The sequence below is a fragment of the Dipodomys ordii genome, unplaced genomic scaffold, assembly GCF_000151885.1.
Source record: "Dipodomys ordii isolate 6190 unplaced genomic scaffold, Dord_2.0 Scaffold201, whole genome shotgun sequence".
Taxonomy (NCBI): Eukaryota; Metazoa; Chordata; class Mammalia; order Rodentia; family Heteromyidae; genus Dipodomys; species Dipodomys ordii.
Genome location: NW_012267417.1, coordinates 2,045,931 through 2,073,089, shown reverse-complemented (window position 1 = coordinate 2,073,089; position 27,159 = coordinate 2,045,931). Strand labels below are relative to the sequence as shown.

Sequence of the window (27,159 nt, the reverse complement as noted above, 5' to 3'; positions counted from 1 at the left end):
TCTAGTCTGATACTTGTACCAATTTATAAAAATACAGATATAGTTTCTTAGAGTTGGTCACAGTCTATATTTTGGCTTAGATTCAGGAAGCAGAGGTTGACTATGACAGCTGGCAGGAAGCTGAGGGGAGAATACATCCTCCCCCTTCAGTCACCACATCTCAGTTGCCATAGAGATTAATCCTTAATTGAATGCTGTCTTTGTACATTTCTTTTCAGAAAACTTTAAGTAAACTTAAGTTGAAAACATGCAGTGGATTGAAAAAAAGGAGGCACCACGTCACAAACAGGTATAGTTAAATTATATGACATACTTCCATACATTAAAAGAACAAATTAACTCTAATAAAGGTATTACCACTTTCTTCAGATAATTCTAAACATTTCTTTTTTGTTTGAACTTCAAAGACATGCAAGTTTAAAAATATCCAAGTATATTTGAGGCAAATTTTGTTCTTATTCTCCATATTATTTCATATAGTTTGTATTACCAAATAACAAAGGTATAATTAGAAATTTATTTGGGGGAAGATAGGTTATAGTTTATGATATCTATAAAATATTCTAAAACAGAAATTACTGAAGTATAAACTATAAGAAGCCAATGGAAATATAAAAGAGCTAGCATATTTTGGACCTTTCTTAAATAATGGGTGAATTTGGAAGGCAGGTTCATAGTTTTTGCCATTTTTGGTTACAAATAATTAATGTCAAAAATAATTGAGAACCTGTAGAAGGTTACAGAATTTTATCTACTAATGTGATAGCTACTACTTTCCCTTTTCAAGTTTTCCATCTAGGATACATACTCCTTTGCAATTTAGGTAAAGGCTTAACTCAGACTTGACTGTGGTATTCCTCAGAAAGTGAAATACTGGCATATTGTGACTGTATTTATTCATGTGTTGGTTTCATATAAATATAGGGGATTTGTTTGTTTTCTTAAAAAGTGAGGTAACATGTCTACATCTGGCTGTGGACAAAAACACAAGCACATGTGCACACACCTACACACACACACCATTTTTTCAAGTTCTTTAATAAAACTTTGACGACAGACATGAAGTACTCAGAAGAATTCTCAGTAATCAAAAAGATTCTGGATTTGAGCCTAGATGACAGATACTGTAATGTGGGTGGGAGGTATAGGCTTTGGGAGAATTTAGGAGTAAGAGGTTTCCAGGTATTTGCTACTCTGTGACTGACTGAATCCCTTTTATTCTTCCTTCAATTCCTTTCTCCTCCATTTATTCTCTCTGCACCTCCCACCCCCACAACTTAAACAAAGCTTCAAAATTTTAAATCCACCCACCACACGAGAAACTGCAAAACCTCTCACAGTTCTCAATTATACTTTTGACCAAAGATGGTGGTATGTTTCAGGGATTTCCTCATTGAGTGTTGAAGGAACATTTCTCTGATATAATGAAATCAGTGATTTTTTTTTCAGACTTTTTTTGCCTCAGAAATTCTGTGACATGTCTTTGAAAAGCTGGAATGGAATTTTGCCTCATCAAGTATTGACTTTTAAAGAAGTCAGCCACTAAAATAAGTGTTTTTAAATGGACCATTCTTGGCCTTCTAGATTTGGTGGCATGGGATCAGACCTCTCTTCCCAGCTACAGTAGTTCATATAATCCTAAAGAAGCTGAGATTGGGAAGACTGGTTTGAAACCAGCATAAGGGAAAAAGTCCTCAAGAAACAATCTCAACCAACAAAAAAGCTGGATAAAGTGCACAAATCTCTCATTCAACTACTCAGGAAGCATAAATAGGAGGATCAAGGTCCAGGCTGGCCCAGGCAAAACTGAGAACCTATTTGAAAAAGTAAGAAAAGCAAAAAGGACTGGAGGTATGTGGCTAAAATGTTAAGTACAAATTCAAATCCCAGAACTAGGCTAGAAATGTGGCTTAGTGGTAGAATGCTTGCTTAGCACGCATGAGGCCCTGGGTTTGATTCCTCATTACCACATAAACAAAAACAAAACAAAACAAAAAACCCACACAAATCCCAGTACTAAAACAAAAAATCCCTCCTTCAATAGCTTATATCCACCATTATTTAGACATTAAATAACAAATACCTTCATATTTTCTTGAAAAAGATCTAAGTTGGTATATCTGTTATGGAAAGATGAAAGGCCTCAAAGGCTGTATTATCCCTGCCCTCCATAGGGAAGGGACAAATAGGGATATTCTAATTTGTTTCCCGGTAAGAGATATTCCCTGCTCTGAAAATCACCGTGAAGAGAAAAGGTATTGGTGAGACTGAGTCATCTACCTCAAAAATGTTGAAGCTGAAAAAGAGTTGAGGCAAAGGGCATTTCTGTTTTTACAACTTTCTCTAAGAAGTTCCAAATTGATGGTTTACTGTTTCTACATTTGGGTGCTGTTTCTGAGGTTTATTTTGGGTGGGTAGGTGGGAGGGTTAATATAAATTCTTATTAACATCTTATTAAATTTAGGGTTTGAAAAATTATCTGGCTTTTCATATAAAAATATATTTGGAGGAACACAGCTTAAAAATAAAAATAAAAAATTGATTAAAAATAAACCTTTAGAAGATTCTGGTATGTTTTATGTCCTAAAAAAGCAAATTTCTGAAAAGCCAAATACATTTCTGCCTTTTTCAGATATCTCCTACAAGGCAGTCAAACTGTAGGAAAGTTCCTGTCTACCAGGAGAGATGACAGCGTGGCATTTTTTTTTAATCAAATAATTACCAAGCAATATACTTGGGACATGAAAAAATGCTTATAAGTTATAATTTAGCAATAGGCTTTTATATTATACTAAAAATGCTCAAAAAGCACAGCTTTTAAGAAATCTATCATATTTCCTCAAGGGATATCATAAGACAACTGACTCTAGTAGATCCTTTAGTGATCCCCATTAGAAAACCCAGGTGACAAATTTCCTTCAAATGAAGTGCTCAGAAAAGCTTTGCTCCCTATAAAAGAACTGGTAGGTGCCTGTTCTCCCCTGAAAGACAACAAGTTAACTTACTGTTTCTCAGCAGGATGTGATGGTATTTGGCATGGACCAATTCTTTGCATGTCAGATTGCTCTGCGCTCTCCATTATTCCTCTGGTCCAGACTGGTCATTAGGCATTCTAGTCTCTAGACATGAATGCCAGTTGGGCACTTATTCATTATGACCACCCAAAATCCCCACATACATTTCCACATTCATTTGCTGAGAAATCACCAAATAAGTGGCTTACTTACTTTGTCCTCCAGAAAACTCCAAAAAAAAATTGTCCTGTTAATAAAGTACCCTAATATAACATTATGTCTGTGCTCTAACTCCCTCTAAGTTGAACTTCCAGTCTAACTTTTATTTCTTCTCATCATGGATTTTGCTATACACTTGAGTTTTACTGTTAAAATGACTAAAAACCTTTGTTGAACTAGTTGTTGCACAAATAAATGATGTCAACTTAAAAAACAAGAGGGGTTTTCCTCTGCATATTCTTAAAAGTAATACTAAGTTAAAGCAAAATATCACTTTTATATACAATATGTGTCTTAAAATCTTCCCAAGAGTAATAGTGAAACTACTTCAAATTTAGTTTCTAAGAATTAATAAAGACTAAAATGTCAGCTGGGCACGGGTGGCTCATACCCATAATCCTAGCTACTCAGGAGGCTAAGATTTGATGACTGTTGTTTAAAGTCAGCCTGGTGGAAAAGTCAGTGAGACTCTTACCTCTAGTTAACTGCCAGAAAACCAAAAGTGGCGCTGTGGCTCAAAATGGTAAGTAGAATGCTAGCCTTAGGAAAAAATGCTCAGGGACAGCACCCAGGCCCTGAGTTCAAGCCCTGTAACTGACAAAAAAAAAAAAAAAGAAAGAAAGAAAGAGTAAAATGTCAAAGGGAAAATTTTTTTTAAAAACTTTGAGGGAAGTGACCATATACAAATACAAATTTCATATTTACAAAATACTTTGTTTCCAGATAACAATAAGTGAATAGAGTCCATATAAGGTGTTCACTATTTTATTTTTTTAAGGACAAAGATCCAATGCAACAAGGATACTCACAAGACAATATATTGGAAATGAATTGTACAACTTGGGGGTGGGAGTGGGGGTGGAAGGAGGGTGAGAGAAAAATGAGAGAGGGAGGTAACAAGTTAGACAAGAAATGTACTTACCACCTTACATATGTAACTGTAACCCCTCTGTACATCACCTTGGCAATAAAGTTTTTTTTTTTAAAGAACTTTGGTCTAATAAATAAATAAATATTCTTTAAGTCCAGTGCCGGTGGCTCATATCTACCTAGCTACTCAGGAAGCTGAGATTTGACAATCACAGTTTGAGGCCAGCCCAGGCAACAAAGTCCATGAGACTCTTCTCTAATTAACCATAGAAAAAGCTGGAAGTGGCATTGTAGCTCAAAGCGGTAGAGTGCTAGCCTTGAGCAAAAGGAGTCCAAGGACAGTACCCAGGCCATGAGGAGAGGTAGGTAGGTTCTTTTGCTTTTGATTCAACTGCCAGATCCCCTCAGATTCTTTTGCATTTTGAAGCCATAGGTATATTTTTTTTAAATGGGAAATATTAAGAAATTAAGTATTACTAGTTATTTTGTCCCTGAGACATCTTCTGTAATTACCTTTCCCCAAATGGTGTTTTGGCTTTTTTACTCTTACTTGTAAGTTACAATTTTAGTAACTACTTGTAAAGATGTACTTAAAAAAATTCATGTGAACGAGATAAAAATTAAATTATGATACTGAGAAAACAGTATTATTCTATATTTTTCATACCTTAGAACTGCAAACAGCTACGTTAGCAGGAAGCTGGGAAAATTGCTTCAGCTCAAATACATCACGGGCTGCCCATCGGCTCATACAATTTTCAGCCTTGCTCGATCCAATCACATTCTGGTTTGAGTGAATGTAAGCCACTTCCTGAACACCATCTAGGAAGTAATTGATAATAGGTGATTTATCTCCATGAAGCAATATGGTTCTATGAATACCTTAAATTACCAATATTACAGTAAACAAAGGTTATTTTTGCTTTATTTTCTGAGACAGCATATCATGTATCACTCTATAGTCCAGGCTGACCTCTGAACTGCTTAGTGTGTGTCACTATACCCAAATATGCTTACCTTATTCTTAATCCTCAGTAAAAATACTTAATTTTAGGGGGAGAGGGTGGTACTGGGGTTTGAATTTAGGGCCTTACACTCTCCAGGCTGATGCTAGAACATGAATCATGCCAACCCTGCCTTTTGATTATTTTGGAAATGGTGTCCTGTGAACTTTTATCTCAGCCTCCTGAGTAGGTAAGATTATAGAACCCTGGCAATTGCCTATTTTATGTTAACACCAAAGTATATCTTTAAAAAAAAAACCCAATGGGGGGGGAAGGGGGGGAGGAGAAGGGTTGGGATTGGGGGGGAGGGGGGAGGCTGGGAAGGGATGTGAAGGGTAAACCAAAGGAGGAGGCTGCAATGCTTGGTAAGAAATGTACGCATTATCCTGCCCATGTAATTGTAACCCCTCTGTACAGTATGTTCACAAATAAAAAATAAATAAATAAATAAATAAAAACCCAATAACATTGAAAGGAAAGTTCAAATATGTTAGTCTAGGATAACTTGGAACTGACTTTCCTATTCATCAATATGAGAAACTTTGAGATTAGGTAACAGCCTTTAAATTTAAACCTGAAATTTGGGGGAAAAGGGTTTGGTCACAAGAAAGTCATGCTCAAGAGTACTCTCTGAATTTGTCCTCTGTTAACTTCAAAGTTGAGGAAATGCTCTTAGCCTTATTTTCCTATAAATTTGTACCTGATCACAGCAATGGGATGGAAACATGGGGCTTAAGATGAGGAAAGTTTTCTTTTGGTTGGATTTGCTTAGTTTTATTGCTTGCAATTTGTCCTTTTTTTACACAGGCCCAGAGAATGTCAATATGAAGCTGGGAGCTTTTTAGGAAATGTAAAAAAAGTTCCTCATGGCTTTTATTCTGAAATTGTGATCATAAATAAGTAAACTAGAATAGAAATGAGATGTGCTAAAGTTCCCTCAAGTAGCTCTGGCAATGGCCTGAATTATAATCTCCAACACATATGCTGTTTTCGCTCTGAACATCTCTCATCCTAAAGTTTCTAATCATGCAAACACAAGACATCATTTTGTATGATTAAAAGGGTAAGCAGGACATTTTCCTTAGAATTTAAAAACAGTAGGTAATATCTATGGCACATTTTGAAAACTGTCTAAAGGATTCTCTGATGGAAAATTTGTTCGCATTTTTCCTTAATTTTGATGACACATTTTATATATTATTTACCACAGTATTTGTCTTACACTAACTACTGATGATTTTTTTTAATGTATACAATACTCAATCCAAAAATTTCACTGTAGTATACAAATGAAAGGGCAATCTAATACTTGGTTTACAATAGTACCAAAATATCTATTATAATGAGCTTTTGTGGGGTTTTTCTTATACTATGCTGGGGATCAAACCCAGGGCCTTGTATACTAGGTATGCACTCCACCAGTGAGATCATTATTAAGTGTAAAGAAAGCCTGGTATATAAATAAATCAAACATAAGAATTAAGGTTCCTACAAAAAGAAATCCCAGTTGTTGTTTTTTTTTAAATCAGCTTCTTTCATATAATTTAACATTGGGAAAGCAAGACTAATTCTTATGATCATTAAACAGATTCTAGGCAGGGATCAATTTTTCAATACTGATGAATTCTCACATGCAAACAGCAACTAGACAGCAAAATCAAAATATGGTCAACTTGACGACATCAACCCCTAAGGTAAAAAACCCTAAGGTAAAAACCCCAAGAGCTGCCCACTGCATGGTGCCAGGTTTTGAGTAAGGAATAAGGAAACAATTAAGAATTGGTATTTGCTGTAAAGATCATGACCACCTGAGGTCCACAGCTGAATCTGGAGACATGTTCTGCTAGCTGATGTTGAGGGAGGTCAGGGGACATGTAAAAGCACTCTAGTAACAGGCAAATGATAAAGCTTTAATGAAAGCAATGGATGAATCCTGTAAGAGACTAGACAAAATAAAATATACATTAGTACACAGTCATTAGTATCTAGGGATGCACATTTGTGTGATAAAACCGTAACACTATAAAAAGGAATTACTGTAGAGGTCAGAATAATTGGTATTTATGGGGCAGAAAAGCAGTGTGATTGGGATGAGACACAGAAAGAATCCTGATATGGGTAGCCTCTTTATCCTGCCCCTCACCTCTTTTCTTATTTGTATCTCAGTGAAGCTCCTTCATTTTTTTTTTTTTTTTTTTGCCGGTCATGGGGCCTGAACTTTGGGCCTGGGCACTGTCCCTTAGCTCTTCAGCTTAAGGCTAGGGCTCTACCACTTAAGCCACAGCACCACTTTTGGCTTTTTCTGTTTGTGTGGTGCTGAGAAATAAAACCCAGGGCCTCAGGCATGCAAGGCAAGCACTCTACCACTGAGCCACCTTCCCAGCCAGCTCCTTCATTTTTAGAGCTGTTTTACAAGCTAATTTAACAGTATCTTGAAGAACTATTTGACTGACCAGAGTAGTTAAAATTTTTCAGAGTATGTTTGTAGTTACCTAAAATTTTATCCATGGATTCACACTCATGCTCTTGAGTGACAAAACCCTCATTTGAAAATGTCACTGATTTTCTTGGTATGAAAGTACTGTTTTTCTTATGGGTAGGCCGTTTTGAAGAGAAAGTGATTCTGTCTTTTATAGTTTTTTCTCTATGGCTCTGTTTGGTGAGACAGAAGTGGCTGGCAGATAACTCATCTTCTGAGGATGAAAAGGCCTCAATAAGCTGAGAGTTACAATCCTCATTTGGTACATGCAGTTGGTTTGTTTTCTTCATTGTTTTAGAAAAGTAGTCAAGTTCCCTTTTCTTTTCCTTCAATGAACTAGTAGTTTTCTTCTTTCCTACTCTTGAATTGGAAGAAATTTCAATGTCATCAGATTCATCACTTATATCACCAGTGTTTTTCCTTTCTATGATAGATCTCAGGGTCATGTTCTTGGCATTTAAGTGTTTTGAACTTGATCCTCTGTCACCCTTCTTTTTACCATGATGACTACTTCTGATTTTTACAGGGTATTCTGCTTCAGAATCTTCAGATCCACCCAGGAATGGCTTAAACCTTATTCGATTTTTAGGGAATCTCTGAGTTTTATATTGTGTGGGAAAAATAACATCACTGTCCTCTGATTCTGTGCCATTCTGTAAAATGCAATTATGTCCAACTATAGTTTGAAATTTTTTCTCATCATCAGACTCAGAAGAAATGTTCTGTTCCAAAATCCTGCTTTCCTTAGAAGTACAATTTTCCTGTGGATTTAGGATGGTATCTACGTTCTGGTATTTTGAAGCAGAAACAGAATTTTGAGTTTTCTGACAATCAGCATCGTTGGCATCTGCTGATGGCAGTGTGGGCTGTTCATCAGAACTTCCACCACCAGAGGTGTGATTCTCATCACTGTCCTCAGGAGCTTCACATCTGGCCTCAAATAGTTTTGAGAAACCACACTGGAATAAGGTGAGCTGTCCCAAAGAGCCAGAAGCTTTACTTGAATCGGATGCTTTGTGTTTAGCAGTCCTCATTGTTGAGGTTCTCACAGTTTCCTCATCACTGAAATCACTGCAGAGATCACACACATCTGCTGCCAGTGCATCTGAAGGTGGTTCTGGTCCTCTGGATTCTTGACAGTCAGACTCTCTGGGCTATATAAGGAACAATGACAAAAATATTAGAGCATGTGAGGATGATGGCATGGAAGGCACTGGAAGGCAATGGGCAGAAAATTCAGACACAAGCATATCTATCACTTGATGTTTTCTAAAAGTACATTTAATAAACAAATATAAAGGATTTATTATTATATTTTGGTACAGTCTTTTTATGAATTCAACTGTCTAAAATAAATGAAAGTTTAAATGAGGGTACAGACTCATACAGTACTTACTGTTTCTACTTTGTGTGCTGGAGGTCCCTCTTTCAACCATGTTGTGGCTGTTATGATCCCCGCTTCTACTTGGCCTTCTCTCTAGAATGCCCATAAGAGAGAAAGCAAACAATATGTTAAAAACAAGTATATATGTTTAAATGTATAGCAACAATAGAAAATTGAAATGCTAAATTTTAGAGCTAAGAAAGTGCTGCTTGATTTCTTTGGAGGGTAGCAATACTAGGATGTGAACTCAAGACATTGCTAAGCAAGTGTTCTACCACTTAAGCCACACCCTCAGCCCATTTTACTTTTTGAATATGGTCTAGCATTTTGCTTAGGCTGGGCTGGACTGTGATCCTCCTATTTATATCATATAGTAGATGGGAAGGTAGAATATAACACTATACCCAGCATTTTATTGGTTGAAATGAGGTCTTGTGACCTTTTTTCTTAAGCTAGTCTCAGGCCTTCTAAGTAGCCTAGATTGCAGGTATAAGAGATCATGCTTGGCTGCTTTAACATTAATTAAGCCACTCAACAAGTTTTATGTAACAATTAAAAATAATCATAATTCTTATCTTGAAGTTCAATTTTTTTAGATAGCCAACTCTACTGCAATCATAAGTAGGGAGAGGGGTGAAAAATGTTATGTATTTACCTAAGAATTATACCTACGATAGTCTTTCCTGCAGGATAATTATAGTAAGACCATGCGAGTAATACTTCAGACTCCACAAATAATATTGGACATTATTCTGGCCTATATCACCAACGTATTGTTCATATTCACTGACAACTGACAGTACTAGAAATCCTCAAGTTGAAACTCCTTTGTAACAGGTAAACAGAAACATCAGTTTTCAGTTGCATAAACCAAATAGCTTAGAACAATACTTAACTCCTTTCTGTTTTCTCATGTCCTGGATATTATCCATCAAGAAGTCCTGTCCTTCTACCTGCCTAATACAGACAGAATCTAGGCATTTCTGATACCACCTGCCATTATTACCCAAATCATCACATGGCAGGTAGATTGTTACAGTACTCTTCTAAATGGCTTCTTGCTTCTGCCTTCCTATTACCTAATTCTCCATTGTTACTGGAACTTCATAGTGAGGGGTTCTTTGGCCACCCCACTTAAAATGGTATTTTTTTTTCCTTGAAACTCACTATTTCCTTTCTCTGTTTTATTTTTATATCAGAATCTTGTATGGTTTACTTACTCTGTTTATTACTTGTTTCTGCCAAATGGAAGTAAAGGTCTTATATATAGGATTGTCTATTTTATTTTTTTAGGCTCAGGTTTAAAAGTCTCCTCTCATACAGAATTTGTAATACTAATATTTTAAAATATTTTTTGGTTAAATGCAGCGTGAGTCTAAGCTGGTTTGAACAATTTTGTTCTGATTGATGACATATGAAAATTTTTACCTCAAATTTTATGTAATAACTGAGTACCAATGATATGCTTAACAAGGTGTTAAGCACATTTTACCACAAACAAAAGCAAGATGTGGACAGTCCTATCATTAATAAACAAGATACACTTAAGACAACCAGTGAACACAAGGACTCTCCACTTGTTCCATTTTGTTTTAAGAACTGTTTAACAAAGGAATACATGGCTATTCTGATAAAACAAAGAACTAAATTGTATCATATATAGCATAAAACAGGACAAACTCCAATGCTAGTATTCTGATAGACACTGATTTTAAGTTGCAGACAGCAATACAGGCATGTCAAGTAGTCCTTTGAGCTGGAAGTGGCTTCTGGAGGTGATGGATAGAGATGGAGGACAAACAAAACTATAGATAAGAGGAATGGGGATAAACACCATGAAAGAAACAGCATTTTAAAAACCATACAAAAATGAAAAAAAGGACTTCCTATGGGCCATTCAATTCAGAATCAAATACAGTTACCACAAAGACTCAGCAGTAGACATCAGATTCTGTAAGGGAATGTTTACAGGATACAAGTATTATCTACCTTCTTTTACATCTGTCAGTGATCATTCTACTACCATTGAACTTAGTATATAATTACTAATATAACATGTTCATTATATAAACTTCCTGTCCAGAAGGTCTAAGTTTCTCAAGGAGAGGGATCTGTTTTTCTTAAATGATTTTTCATCAATTTTCTTTTCATTTACTGACTAATATGAATTACATTTAGTTTACTAGAAAGGCCTAGAAGTCAAGGAAAGCAGCCTGAAGTTCTCTGAGACTGTTTCCTTATTTATATAATAAAGAGGTAGAAAAAGATATTCTAGGATTCTATGATATCCATATTAATATCAATTAGAACACAAGTTACTGTCCTTAGTATTCTGATATGTTAAAAAATTCAAAAGATATTTTTTAAAGTAAAAATTTTAAAAAGTAAAAATATTTCATTTGAAGAGAAACAAACATCCATATGGTGAGGATGAACACACTGAGAATCTGAAATATTGGTGTGGAATTTTTATTGGAAAGAGAAAACAAAAATCTCCAGGAGAGTTCATCTCAGGGAGTATTTGGTAACTTTTAATCAAAACATACTTTACAGTTTTACTTACTTAGGAAAAAATCTTATTTATTTTTTTTAGTTCTTGCCTTCAACAGCTGTTTTCAGCCTAGTCAACTTCTGACAGTCTGAAAATGGCATGGAGGTCACACTAGTTCATATCAGTATTTGTAACTGTGTGTGCATTATTTACAGTCGTGCTTTGAAACACCTTAGAGGTACAATAATTAATTTCCTATTTCTCTAAAAGTAGAAACTCTGAACATAATTATTTCTGATAAGGAAAAAGAAATCCCTGAAAAGGCCTAAACAATTATATTTTTAATTTACCGAGGGATAAAACTGCATTTGAAATGTTACTAAAAAAGTTAGGCAACAATTTCACACCTCTAGGATGTCCTTTGTAAGACAAGACCCTTGGGATCTTAGCTTGAAGAGGTTATGGATCCCAAAAAGTTCTCCTCGGTGTTCTTTTGATCCTTGGACAGCTTCAAAATATCGCTTGGCATTTTCACTTCCCACCACCACACAGTGAAGTTGCTAAAACACAAAAAATACAAGACATTTTTAAGTGTTTGTTCCAACAATATGTCAGAATTTCCTGGCATTCTCTGTATATACACAGCTTTCGCTGGAACAAGCTAACTCTCTTCAGGGAGGAAATTGTTTTAATTTCACTGGCAGATGATACCATTATGGTGAAGTAACAATAATCCGGTCAGTCTTACTGAAGTAAAGATATTACATTTCCTATTCTATGTTTTTTCTGTGTAGTCAGATTATATCTCTATGGCATATATAGACATTTAAACATTTAATAGTGAAAAAACACACTTGACTACACTTTTTCTCTTTATAAATTCATAGCAATACAAAAACTGGTAATTATTCTATCACTGAAGTTAAATTATTATATAATTATATAACATGTTGGTATCAAACTAATGACTACATTGTTAACAGCAAAAAATTTTTTAAAAGCCCACAAAAACTAAAACCCATAAGCCTTCATTGTTCTATATACACAACATATTTGAAACAATTTGGAATACAGAAACAGCACTGATATCAAACCCCTTAAGGACAAATTCCATTTTAGGAACAACATAAATCAGTACTCTATATTTGTTGGGCAGTACTCTATATTTGTTGGTCTTGACGACAGCATTTTGGAGAGGACAGGATGAGGAAAAGGCCAATTGCAGAATGATATGTGTAACTAGTTATAATGTCTATAATTATTTTTACTGGTAAATAGGGAAGTGTCCTTGTTTTGAGGCAATATACACACTGGTGTAAGATTGTGACTTTCCACAAAGGGTCAGAAAAAGAACAAAGATAGTGGACGAGAGAAAGCAAAATGAAACACATAAAGTGTTATCAAGTAGAGAACTGGGGTGAAGTTGAGAGGGAGGGTATTCTTTGGGCTGTTCTTGCAATTCTTCTGTAAATACTTCTAAATAAATCACATACACATATATGAGATGAACTCTTGAGTACCAAACTTTTAGTATATATAATTCTCCAAACTTGAAGGAGTACAGTTGTATAAATGCTTTTATTTTTAGAAGTATGTAATATTTGAATGTATTTCACAATACATGCAAACCAATCACATCAAAACTCCAAGTCCCTCTTGAACAACAGGGATCTTCTCTCAACAGAGACCAAAGTCTTTTTCACTGTAGTTATACTTATTTATATATGAATAGAAGTAGTTTTATGTACAACAATTTATATACAAGGCACAATTTATATACAATACATTCTGTTTTGAAAGATTTTTCAGGAATCTGAAAATGTCTCAGTGATCTTGTCACAGAGTGTATTTCATGACTGTGAGTCTCACAATCTTTGTTTTCTGTTGCAGACTATGGTATGATTTAGGTATATGAGAATTTATGTTAGTGTTCTGTTACTGTTGGACATCCAAGCTGTTTCATTTTTTATTTTAAAATAAACTAATAATGCTGGGTATAAATCTGTGTCATCCTTTCCTATGCATGTACAGAGCATTTCTGTGAGGCTGGTATGGAGATCACAGGCATTCTAAGTGTCTGGGTTGCATTTGTAATAGTGATAAGTACCTCTTCACAAATACCCAACAATGAACAGCAAAAAGCTCCCCAATCCAAAATCCTTCAAGAGAAAAATAAAGTTTCTGCAGTGTATAGAACATAATATTTTATTTTGTTACCTCTAGATTACGTGGCTTATTTCTTGTCACATACGTGTTAACCACTTATAATTTTACCTATACATAATCTCTTTATTAGTTTGTAGGAGTTTTAAATATTTCACAGATATTATTTCTTCACCATATATATGGGAAACTATGGGAACCTTAGAGCCTCATAAGAGATATGACTGGGTGCAGAAGTATGATTGGATGGTGTGTACAGTGAATGCCTGATGTCATCAGAGAGCTTCTCATTGTAAAACTATCTTATGTGTGTCTGTATAATGACATAGGATTCTCAGTGTTTGACATTCCACAGTAATCCTGTCAAAAGACAGGGTAAGTACCTGTTTGTCCTTACTTTACTATATCCTGATATCCTATTAACTGTCTTTCTGAATGTACCCTTTAATCTGTAGCCAAAATTGTCCTAGGTAAACATGTACTCTCTGATCCAGTAAAAACTGAGGACAGAGGAGATTATTCAGTTTCATCAATGTCATTCTACACCTCTTATGGTAATATTAAATATTAATATCAAAATTGTGCATGAACAATCCTACATCTGCCATCAGTGTCTGCTCTATGGAACCAGCAGGATTGAGAGAGAGACCCCTCTCAATTATATTTTCAGTTCCTTTGCCATTCACAAGCTCCATATAGAAATATATTTACATCTACAACATTTACTTAAAATCAGTATTTGTTATTATTATTATTATATAGGCTATTATATAGAAAGTACTACAAATTGGATAGCTTAAGTACTACAGATGGTTTTCTCTTACAGTCTAGAGGCTTAAAGTCTGAAATTAAAATGTCCATAGGACCATACTCTCTGAAAGTGATGATCCTTCCTTGTCAATTTATTTCCTAGCTAATGGCAGTTGATGGCTATCCTACTTGTTGTTTGGCTTGCAGCTTCATCAGCCCAATTTTTGTCTCTACTGTCTGTGTGTCTGTATCCAAATTCCCCTTGTGTTTAAGAAAATCAGTCATTGGATAAGAACCTACCTTTATCCAATACAACCTCATCTCAATCTCATCTGCAAAGATCCTACTTACAAATGATCTGAACTCACATATACAAGTAGTTAGGACTTCAGCATACTTTTTGAACAAGAACTGACACAAATAAACTCATAACCAAAGCTTTGTAAAAGGCTTTGATTTTTATTCTCACAAGAGATTGTGGTCTGTTAACTTTCTGTTCATGAAATATATGCCAGGTTTTGGCAACAGTATTCTTCTAAATAAATTTATTCTTTCCTCTGTTTTCAAAAAGAAGACTAAACTTTGGATAGACTTGAATGCTGAAGTAATCTGGATTAGGATCTTCCTTCACGTTTTAAATTAAAATTTCTTTAGTTTATAAAATTTTAAAGTTTCTTAAACAGCATAAAGTTTTAACATTTAATCGCATAAAGATATCCTTTTCCCTCATTGAAGTTATTGCTCCTATGTATCTAGTATCACTAAGAAGAAGACAGGTGTTTATCTAATCCAAGTTCAATTGTAGGTACTAATTTTTTTTCCTCTAGACATTTTAAGGGTATTTACTTTATCCTTGTTACTTTTATGCTTAGACAAAATAGAAATGGACTCTATGTCCACCATGACACTGTTTCCATTCATCCTATTTTGAAATTGGTGAGCTCATATAATCCATTGATTCTTATTTTCTGTTTTACACATTTCTTCCTGGTTCTTGTTTCTATTCTTTTTTTTTTCAACACAAAGACTGAAGTTTCCACTTCTGGATCCATTTCTCCTAACCTCTTACATGTGTTATCTTTTTGTTTTGCAGTTTAAAAAAATTACTTGGCTGTTTCTCTTAGATGAAAGATCTGTCTTTTGCTACTCAATCTACATGTAGAGTATTTCATTTTCTGAGTCTCTCCAAATAGTCTTTTCCTAGAAGTTTATTCTTGTTTTTGGTTTACCCTTTGACTATTACTTATGTTTCTTTAAGTTTCTTTAATTATCTATTCTAAGTTCTCTGATATTAATCCTTCTTCTGTGTAGCTTTAAGGTGCTTGTATTAGTTTCCTATGGTTCCTGTAACAAGTTATCATAAACTTAACATCTTCAAACACTTAAATGTTATCATAAATGTAATGCTTCAAACAATTGAAATTTATTCTCTCATAGTTCTGGAGGTCATAAATTTGCAGTCAGGATCACGGAGCTAAAGTCAAGGAGCTATACTCAGCTTGGAGGCTCTAGGATGCTGTCCAGGAGCTCTTTTGCTCAAGGCTACTACTGGACTACTAACAGTGCCACTTCCCCTTTTCTGGTGGATAACTCTTCAGTTATGGAGTGTTATGGACTTTCCCGCCTGGGCTAGCAGCTTCCCTAGCTGCCAGCATTACTTGAGTTGTGGCTGTATCATTATAATTTCGGCCTCCATGGGTACCCTGCCACCTTCTTTCCAGTGTCAAATTTTCCTCTGCCTCTTATAAGGATAGTTTGGACAATTCAGGATAAGTTCCCCATATCTAAATGTTTAATTAAATCACATATACGAAGATCCCCTTTTAATTTTTTTTCTTCATAAAAAAGTACCATTTAGTTGGAGGCAGATGGCTCACACTTGTAATACTAGCTACTCAAGAGGCTGAGATCCAAGGGTAGTGGTTCAAAGCCAGCCCCAGCAGGAAAGTCCCTGAGATTCTTATCTCCAATTAACCATCCAAAAAACAAGAAGTGGAGCTGTGGTTTAAGTGGTAGAGAACTAACCTTGAACACAAAAACTCAGGGAAAGCACCCAGGCCCTGAGTTCAAGCCCAAGGGCTGGCATTAAAAAACAAACAAATACCATTTATGGGCTCCAGGGATTAGGACTTGATGGACATTATTCAGCCTGCTACAGTGCCTTTTTCAAAGTGTTTATTTCCGTAAACTGTTCAGTAATTATTTTTGGCTGGCTGTTAATCTGCTTTTAAATATCTTACATCTTTATCTTAGCCTCTATTGCACGTATTTCAAGTAGGATGAGAGCAGTGCAACTATTTAGTCTTCTTGGTAACAGGAGAGACTTGCTTCTAAGTATCAGCAAAAATGTGGTGTTCTGGCTTACTTCTCTGCTCCAAGTCTTTCCTTTTATTGCTCTCATGAGAGAATAGACACCTCTGTTTGCTACAATTTTAGGACAACTAAAGAAATACTGTAAGGGTTAGGGCACTTTCTTACATTACCAATGTAAGGGCCCCTTCTTATTTCAGTAACTATTGAGTCTAAGAATGGCATAAGAAAGCTGCAATTAATTAATTAGTAGTCTCCTCACTATGCTTCACTTTTTCTTCAATCACAACTCACTCCTGTCTTTCAAAATTCCTTATTATTTCTGTCTGGGTCACTGAAAAAACTCTTCTTATCTCCTCCCAACATTACTTACTGCTTTTTGTCATTGTTGCTGTTAGTTTTTCTTTATGGTTTTTTTTTTTAATCTTTCCCCAAGATTTGAGGAATATTTGAGAGGCTGGAGTGTATGCTCCCTATATATCCATTATTCAAATTCACAACTGTCTTCAAACTTATGATTGTCATCTTATCTTTAAATAAAGTTCTGAAAACTCAAATTACCTTGTCTCATGATAAACTTTTTATTATATACTATTTAAAGTATATTATTAGGCAACAGGTAATTTCATTCCATTAAGTGAATTAAAATGAATAGGTAAAAAGGAAATATAATAGGTTGAGAAAAATTACATGATTGAAGAAAGTCTTACTTATGACAAATTTAAGAGAGTACTCTAAAAAATTAATATTGTACTTTTCTCAAATGTGGTAAAATAGAAAAATAAAAACATTTCAAGTAGCTATGTTATACTAAAGAACAAAATATGAGGTGCTTCTTTGTGTATGTTTTTGTCAGTCATGGGGCTTGAACTTGGGGCCTGGATGTGAGCTCTTTTGCTCAAGACTACCACTCAACCACCTTGAGCCACATGGCCACTTCCCCTTTTCTGGTAGTTAATTGGAGATGAGAATGCTATGGACTTTCCTGCCCAGGCTGGCTTTGAACTGTGATCCTCAGATCTTAGTCTCCTCTCTGTAGTATTACAGGCAAGAGCCACTAGTGCCCAGCTAAGCTGTTTCTTATAGAGCTAACTGGTTGAAGAAAAAACAAAAACTGCTATGTTTAATTCTAATTTTAGAATGAAAAAAACAGCATAAATTTAAGATTGGATCATTCTTAGGTTAACTACCACCATATGTGACAGATGTTTGCTCTTAAGTAGATGCCAACCAAATATATAGGGAGCAACTCAAATTTGAGATCTACAATTAAACTTGAACCTCAGTCCAGATCTTCTTAAATGAGGACATTTAAATGAAATAAATGTTGTTTACCTAGAGGTATGAATGGAGCAGTAATTGATATCCTAAGCTTATTAATGAGTTAATGCAATTTTAGATGCATGTGAAAAACACCAAGCACAGTAGCTAGTATGCTTGGGTTCTAGTCCTATAATTTCATTTACTGGGGTGTTTCTGTGGTTTCAGTTGCATTACATACAGTATCCCTAAGCCACTGCTCTCCAATCTTCTTCATGTTATGGTGTATAAAGAAAATATAAGTGGTAATATATGAACATCAGCCTGGAGCAAATGAAGGCTTGGCTGGAAGCTGGCGTAGGCATTCTTACTGCTTTAGAGCTGTGGGATCAGTATCGCAGTGCACCTGTAACCCATTTGTGGCATACCACTAGGTCTTGGCCCACAATTTGGGAGATGTGACCTCACTACTTAAATTGTGATCTGGGGACAAGTAGTACTGAGACTCCTGGGAGCTAGTTAAGAATGCAGAACCTTGGGTTCTACCCCAGACCCACTAAATCAGAATCTGTACTTTAACAAGATCCCTAGGTGATTCATATTCACACTAAAGTATAAGAAGTGCTGCTCAAAGAAACTTTGAGTACTAGAATTCAATAAGCGGAAGAACTGATGTTTCATAGTATATGAAATCTACATTGAATAAGAATATACTTAAAGAGTATATTTCATAATCTTACCAAATTCTACATTATAGATAAAACTAAAAACTTTTTACACAAATTTGTTCCCAATTTTTGAAACCAAACATGTTTACATCTCAATTTGAGAAAGGAAAAATGTAGTTACCTGCTTATATACCTGTCGTAAATACATTATCTCCTCCACAGTTCCCAAGGAAATCAGCCTAAGCACTTTTACATCTCTGCATTGTCCAATCCTATATGCTCTGAAAAGATTTAAAAACAAAAGCCAAGTAATATAACTTTGGGTTCAAGAGATTGCTTTTTCACGTAAAATTATGAAAATTTTAATTAAAATAGAAATAGTTTATATTGAGGTATGCTACATTATTTAGTAATAATATATTTGTATATATGTATACTCATATAAAGATAATTATTGAGGAGGTTGTTATAGGAAAAATATAGATATCAATTCCATTTCTGTTATGTTTGTAACAAACACCTTTCAGTGTCCAAAAACTTTTACTGGTTTTCTTTTAGTGATCCTTATGAATAGATTATTCCGAAGTGATTCAATTACCATTAAACTCCTAAACTAACCCATAGTTACAGAATGCAGCTTTTAGTGGTTGCTTGGAAATGAAGGAATGGGGAGTGACAGAAGGAATGGATTATAAAAGGGTACAAGAAAAAATTAGGAAGTGATCAATATGTTCGTTGTCTTGACTATGGTGATGGTTTCACAAATGAACATAATGTCAAACCAGGTATGCATGTTAAATGTCTACTTTATAACATTCAATGATACCTTTATGAAAGTTGTAAAACAAACATTTCCCACCCTCAAATAATGTTTAGAAAAGCAGTTAACCAACTGGCAAAGTGTATGGATGTGCAGATTGTAGAGTCCAAACCACAATTTGACTGAATTACCCAGTTTTGCAGGTGTTCTGATACAGACCATAATACTAATTACAACTCTAACCTGCCTCACCACAGTGACTAATATTGGTTCCTTGCAACTTTTCATATGGAAGCTTTATTGGATGAGAAGAATGAGGTCACCTGTTTTTAAAACGCTTGTTATAGTTGCTAAAGTGCTTACTGCTAACATGCTTAAAAATGTTACAATTTGGGGGAAATCTGTGTTTGAACTTGTGAGGTTGCTCTATCTACTCTTGTATTTGGCATTCCCTCTGCCTTTCCCCTTCCTTCTCACAGAATAGGAACTTTTACTAGAGGGCATCTTGAATCCTGTAAATCTTACATCCCCAGAAGGTAGTGAAGTTCCTGTGACTGCCCAAACAGGGTAACATGCTGTATTCTCCCTTTCCTCCTGGGGCCTGGAGGAAGAAGAAAAGAACTTAGTCTCTTTTTCCTCTAAGGAAAATCAGAAAATAAATTAGAAAATGTCTTTGGGTATATGTGTGTACTTAAATTTTCTTAGAGTATTTATCCTTCACTTTTATAGACATACTTGTTACTTTGCATCTTTGTTTCATCAATTTCTTGGTCCATAAAACAAGAACTTGTGATGGATTTTCCACTGTATACAGACAAGTATGAGCGATCTATTATGCAATATGTATGTTAGTATCTTCATTTATCTTTCCTGTTCTTCCTGCCACAGTATAAGGGGAAGGAGAAAGAGGGAAGAGGAATGCACTGGGTTTTGAAGGAATCATGAGATGCATAAAATAATACATGCTGATAAACTACATCAAATAAGCACAAAGTTACACCGCATATTTTAAGACAAAATCTGAAGGAAAAAGGAGAAAAGATTTGTTTCTCCATTGTTTTTATCTGTTTTCTTTGACAGCTGTTAGTATAGAGGAGCTGGTTAAAATTGCAAACTCTTTAGATTGTACAGATTTAGACCCAAACCTAGCCAGTTACTGGCTGGGAACTTGATCAAGTTAATAAGATCATGTGTCTCCCCTCTTTGCTCACATGTAAAATGGGTATTTCATCATATTGTTCCAGTGTCCAGTGAAAAGAAATTGTATTAAATAGATATTCCATAAAAAACACTAAAGCAAGTTCCTGGCTCAAAATAAACATAATGTAAATAATGTTCCTTTGTCTTTGTTTTTCTAAATGTATGTGCATAAAATTGTACATAAAATGTTTATTACAAGTAAGTATGCTTGTATGGATATTTGCTTTTTTCTCCTTAGACTTTTCAAAATGACCTTTCAATGAGGCAAAATTTATATTGTTATTTGAATAATGTACTTAATATAACATGTTTTATTTACTTGATTTTCTAGTTTTCTAAGTTATATTTTTCTTTTACTTATTTACCTTTTCTTTTCTAAGAAATTAATTTGACTCTAAATTGGCATTAGAACTTAAATAATAATGATCCATAGTGATTTCTAAATAATCAATAATAATTCAAAATAATCAATTTATCACTTCATTTTCTTCTCTTATTTTGACATGCAAAAATACAGATAACAATTATTTTAAGTGTACTGTCCAATAATATTGACTATATTCAGAGTGTGAAGGTATGGTAAAGATAAAGCCATCAAATTCATCAATCAAAACTCCTGAAAATTCACAGTGGCTATGATTGGGGGAAATACAGGTGTATCTAATTTTACAGGAAAGCTTGGAGGAAGCTTCATTTGAACATTCTCTAGGCTTGTTAAAGTGTTTGAAGGGAGCTATTACTTCTAGAATATTCAGTAATAATTCCATTCCTAAGGAAATTCCTAGCTCATGGCTATTATGGCTTTAAATGTTTTACTTTCTTTGCCACACCCGTTTTCTTCCCAGATGAGGAGCTTTTCCATTTTCAGCAAATATATCCCCTTCCCATGTAATAGTGTTCTGAAAAGGAGGAGTAAGGGACTGTCTTCAAATTGGCTCAATACTCTGCTCCATTATGTTTTCACCTTTACACAAACTCTCCACGATGGCTTTATTTTGAAGAATACCCTGTTCACTGAGATGTTCTCTTCTTTTCATTGATTTTAAAACAAGTCCATTCACCAGACAGAAGTCTGCCAAAAAGTTTCTTACTGTTTGGCTTGGGCATGTGTGAAAAAAATTGATTTGGTTCATAAAGTTGAATAAATATTGCTGCTCATTAAAATGTCAACAACTTCTATTTCCATCTCTGATTCCCTCATGGAGTATCTGCTGATAAAACTTTTTTTTTTTTTTTTGGGTCCGGTCGTGGGGCCTGAACTCTGGGCCTGGGCGCTGTCCCTCAGCTCTTCAGCTCAAGGCTAGTGCTCTACCACTTGAGCCACAGTGCCACTTCCGGCTTTTTTCTTTTTGCTTATGTGGTGCTAAGAAATCGAACCCAGGGCCTCATGCATGCAAGGCAATTGCTCTACCATTGAGCCACCTTCCCAGCCCTGATAAAACTTTTTGTTCATTGTCTAACACTAGATTCAGAGGGTGCCATACCTTCAATGAAAATGAAGCTTGAATCTCCTTGTTGGCAATTCATGTCAGTCAAGTATGTAAGAGTTGTGTCAAGCCTGATATTGATACCCTGTTTGTATATTTTACATGAATCAAAGGCAGAATTTTGGAAAGTACAGACACAAGCTTTGAAAATCCTAGTGAAGTTCTAGATAAGTCTAACTCTTGCAAAGCTTTCCATAATCAAGGTCTTTTTCTTTAACACTTGCCCTGGATTGCTATTAAGTTTCCTTAAAAGAGCTGCAATCATCTGTCTATCTCCATATCTGATGCAGATGGCTCTATCCCTGAGTATTTTTCACCTTTTCTGGAACATTGTGAGCCCAAAGTGAATGGGCACATTTTTTATTTCCTAACATCACAGCAAGATGTAAAAGGAATGATTATCTTTCTGCTCCATATGCTGTACATACAGATAAGGGAGGAGAGTCTCTTCACATCCCCCTTGAAGACACAACTGTGCACCAGACAGGGTGTTGGGCCATTGCCTCCATGGGCAATGGTAGCATAAGGGAAGGTACCAGCAATGAGACATGGGTGCTGAAAGGTGATCATCATGGAGTTGTGCAGCAACATGGTGGGTGTGTAAGGAGGTTGGAGGAGGCTGGAGCTTCAGCTGAAGATGGTGGTAATGGTTACTGAAGATCTTATGACAGGCTTTGCCTACCTTGCTGCCACCAATGACAACCTTGCCTGCTTCCTCATCACTGGGCTCCAGCAAGTCTCCATCTTCCTAGCTGGGTTTGTGCTCCCTCCACAATGAGCCAACCCCTTTCCCAGTTATTGCTACTACCAGGGCAGGAGAAGTGGCATACAAGGATACCAGAGATAATGCAGGCAGCAGTTCTTCTAGCAGTGAAAGCCAACATGAACTCCCAAAGTACCCCTGTTTTAGAGCCCAGGACACCCATACCTCCCAAAGTAAGAGGAAGAGGGGGTGGATGCTGGGGGGTCAAGGGGATAGAGTGCTGAGGCCCAAGATGCAGAGATTACATTTGTAGCCACCAACATCTCACTGGGTAAAACAGGGCCCTTTCTATTTTTTCTATGAATTTGGTTATTCCATGTGTAACATATTAGAGAAATCATAGGATATTTATCCTATCTTTGTGTGATAAGAGGAAAACCATTCAGTCTTCTAACATTAGGATTTTGGGAATTTTGTATAAATGGTCTTTAGGCTAAGGTAATTTCCTTGGTATTCTTTTTTTGGCTGATCGTTGGGCCTGAACTCTGGGCCTGGGCACTGTCCCTCAGCTCTTCGGCTCAAGGCTAGTGCTCTACAACTTGAGCCACAGTGCCACTTCTGGCCTTTTCTGTATATGTGGTGCTGAAGAATAGAACCCAAGGCCTCATGCATGCAAGGCAAGCACTCTACCACTGAGCCACCTTCCCATCCTCTTCCTTGGTATTCTTAACTTTTTAAAACCATTAAGGCTGGTAAACTCTGCCCAAATGCATTTTTTTTATTTCAGCATGAAGATGATCAGTGTGGGTTTTCCCCCTAATTTCTTAATATGGTTTATAATATTGAGTTCTGTAGGACGTTGAACTATCTTTGCATTCTAGAAATAAATTCTGATTTCATAGAATGAATTAAAAAGTGCTACTTCTACTTCTATTATTCAGCTCTGATGAAGGAATACTTATTAAATACCTCTCTGTAAATATGTAGTGTGAGAGGGGAATTTGCTTCCACACATACTTTATGTCTCCTTGATACAGTCTTCTACTCTCATATCCTGAAGTTACTAATCTCAAGCTTGAAATTTCTTAGCTCTTTTTTTGTAGATTTTGCACTGTGGTTTTTCCTCTGTTCTCTTGATCACACAGATTCTACTTGATTTTTATCTTTCAGGAGTTTCTCAAAATTTCTTATTATCTACTTGTTAAATGTTCTTTCTTTATTTTTGTAATTTTATATTATTTCTTCTTATGTCCTTTCTTTCATATTACTGGGATTTACAAATGACTAGAAAACAAGTGGCTACTATCAGCCTGCTATTTAAATTCAGAAGTTTTCACAAGGTTCTCCCGTCTAGTCAGTTGTATTAAGAATAATCAAAAGATACCATGAGTATTTTTAGATTGAAAGAATTTGCAAGTTACTTTAAATTTGTTATACCTGTCAATGGCTTGAAGATCATTAGCTGGATTCCAAGTTGGGTCAAATAATATAACAACATTGGCACCAACAAAATTGAGGCCTAGTCCACCAGCCCTAGGGAATGAAATATAAAGAACACACATTAAAACAGCATTAATTATCACCAGGTATGGTGTTATACACCTGTAATTCTAGCACTTGGAAAGTGTGGATAAGAGGATCTCAGGTTCCAAGGTTCCAGGCTTGTTTGGGCTACATAGTAAGATTTTTGTCTCAAAACCAATGCTTGGCATCAGTGGGCCACACCTGTAATCCCAGTTATATGGGAGACTTAAGATTAGGAAAATCTTATTTACAGGCAAGTCTGTAAATCACCTGGGGGGAACCCAGGTGATTCTATCTCAATGGAAGAAGCTGGGAATGGTGGTGTGCATCTGTTATCCCAGTTACAATGGGAAGTATAAAATATGTGGATCATGGTCCAGGCAAGTGTGTTGAAAGAAAACAAGATCCTATCTCAAAAATAACCACTGTAAAAAGGGACTGGAATCAAGGCTCAGTGACAAATAGCCCGTCTAGTAACAACAGGGCCTTGAGTTCAACCCTTGGTACTGTCAAAACAACATAATATTGCTAATACCATAAAAGCAAGATAATTAAAACATAGATAAGCTTAGATTATATATATATGCCATATTCTTCTTCTTCTTCTTCTTCTTTTTTTTTTTTTTTGGTCGTGGAGCTTGAACTCTGGGCTTGGACGCTGTCCCTGGGTTCTTCAGCTCACGGCGAATGCTCTACTACTTGAGCCACAATGCCACTTCCAGCATATTATTCTTAATCTACTCTAGGAAAATCCCTAAAAAAATTGACCATCTGAGTGCCAAAATAAATAGGCTGTGCTGGTTTTTACAATTTTTGGATACTCAAATACTATACAGGATTTTCCTAGCATAATTTTTAAAAGCTGTTAGTGTATTTTAGATAAAGTAATAAATACATATAAAAGTCAATTTAGATTAGATGTGTATCTATTAAATGTGTATTATCTTTTACACAACAGTAATTGTGATCTGTCCATGTTTTGAAATTTGTAGTCTATAATACTTGTATTTACTAATTATTCTATTAAAATCTATTTTAAAAAGAAATGCTAACCTAAAATAAAGATTTTTTTCTTTCTTTTCTTCAATCATTTTTCTCTTCCTGTCTCTCAAGCCTTTCTCTGAGGTTTTACATTGCCAGACTTCCTTTTTTGGCTGCCAAAACTGTATCACAAAAGTCAACTCACATTTACATAACACTTTACACTAAATGTTAAATATCCAGGGAAAGAAAAATGATACTAATCTTTTCTGCTACAATGTTTCTAAATGGAAGCAATTTAACTTTTTTTGAGCCTCTGCTGTATACCAAAAACTACACAAGGTATTTTCATAAAATATGGTTTTATCCATTGTTAGGACAGCTATACATCTTCATTTTGCAGATAAGATAACAAGGTTTCCTAAGTGGCCACTATCTGTATTGAAATCTAAGCATTCTGATTTAAAATTCAGTACTCAATAGAAATTGAATTTTTGTAGAGATGAAAGCATAAAATTGTCACAGAAACATTAAGTCAAAGAAAGAGACTTAGGGAGTAGGTTTTATAAAGGACAAAAAAAAACTTACAATCCCATCAAGGGTAATTTTAAGTACATGGGATTTATACACCAAACAAGTATTAAGTTAAAGATGTATCTACTTAGTAAAACTTCTTGATGACAATGTCATACATGTATTTTGTTTCAAATAGTCTTTATGAGCCACAACTCTGTTAGTTGATGTAGCAATCTTCTAATGGATTCCGAAATTACAACTGAGGCCTCAGTGAATTAAAGCAGAGGCAAAGCTTGCATCAGAAAAGAAAATTCTTAAACCTCATTTCTGTAATTATTCTGATAATAATACAACTCAGAAGCCTACTTTCTACCCTGTTGCTCTGTTCATACAGGGCCAATGGCAAAAGGTTCTCTCTCAAACAGTAAAATATAAAATTACCCTTTGTAGCCTATGGACTAATATTTGAGATAGAAACTTACCAACCATGCAGCTGTTCATTCCTTAAGTCCCCACATTCTATTCACATACCACATATAGTAGAAAGCATACCTTAACCGTATTTCAGTGTTCCACAAAAATATCTACATATTCATGGTTAGGAAGGCTTAATATCATAAGAATGCCAATTTTCCTCAAAATCATTCATAAATTTAAAGATTCCAATTTTTAAAAAACCCAACTTCAGGAAAAATGTCAGGTGACTATTCTTAAAATAAGTTGAGTGAAATGACTTGAGAAAGCTAAGATAATAATTCAGAGAACAAAACAGCTTAGAAAGTAAGAAAAGAATACAATAAAAATGTGATTATTTCAAGTAATATTTGAAAATGCAATTTCTTGGAACATTAGAGTACAAATGACAAGATATGAACTATGATATTTAAAGAATTAACGTAGGAGTTTTACCCAAGTTCTGAGAAAGCTAAGTCTGAGAGCTTGTGAGTTCAAGGCTCATCTGGCTGTCTCAGAAAAACAAAAAGAAAAAAGTTAGCATGCAAGTGCTAAAACTTGATGAATTAGCAGGCAAATGAGAAAACAGAGAAAACAGAAGAAAAGGAAAGCATTGTAAAGAAACAATAAGAGCATTCTCTAGATTTGAAAAGAATATGCCTTTCAAAATAGATGACCAAGGACCCACACTAAGACTCAAATATCACTGTGGAATTTTAGCAGAATACAGTTGAAGAAAAATTCTTTGGAGTTCCAACATGAAATGAAAATCAGACTGGTATTAGACACCTATTTAGCTATACTAAATACCAAAAGACAATGCTGTAATGCCTTCAAAGATTTGAGAAGAAAGTGTTTTCAACCTAGAATTCCACAGCTTGTCAGAGTATGGATTCAAGGAGGAGGGATCCTCAGGGGCATTT

At 35.3% G+C, this 27,159-nt stretch overlaps 1 protein-coding gene across 2 annotated transcripts in view; it reads right to left on the bottom strand.

The window, feature by feature from the left end:
- Positions 1 to 27,159, bottom strand: part of Ercc6l2 (excision repair cross-complementation group 6-like 2) — a 63,761-nt gene that overhangs the window by 15,698 nt on the left and 20,904 nt on the right. For both annotated transcript variants that reach the window (XM_013034933.1, XM_013034935.1), the window contains 6 exons: positions 24,200 to 24,295; positions 18,794 to 18,893; positions 11,869 to 12,021; positions 8,983 to 9,063; positions 7,600 to 8,740; positions 4,771 to 4,925 (listed from right to left, as the gene is read on the bottom strand). In XM_013034933.1, the coding sequence (XP_012890387.1) occupies positions 4,771 to 4,925; positions 7,600 to 8,740; positions 8,983 to 9,063; positions 11,869 to 12,021; positions 18,794 to 18,893; positions 24,200 to 24,295 (1,726 nt within the window). The remainder of the gene's footprint in view (positions 1 to 4,770; positions 4,926 to 7,599; positions 8,741 to 8,982; positions 9,064 to 11,868; positions 12,022 to 18,793; positions 18,894 to 24,199; positions 24,296 to 27,159) is intronic.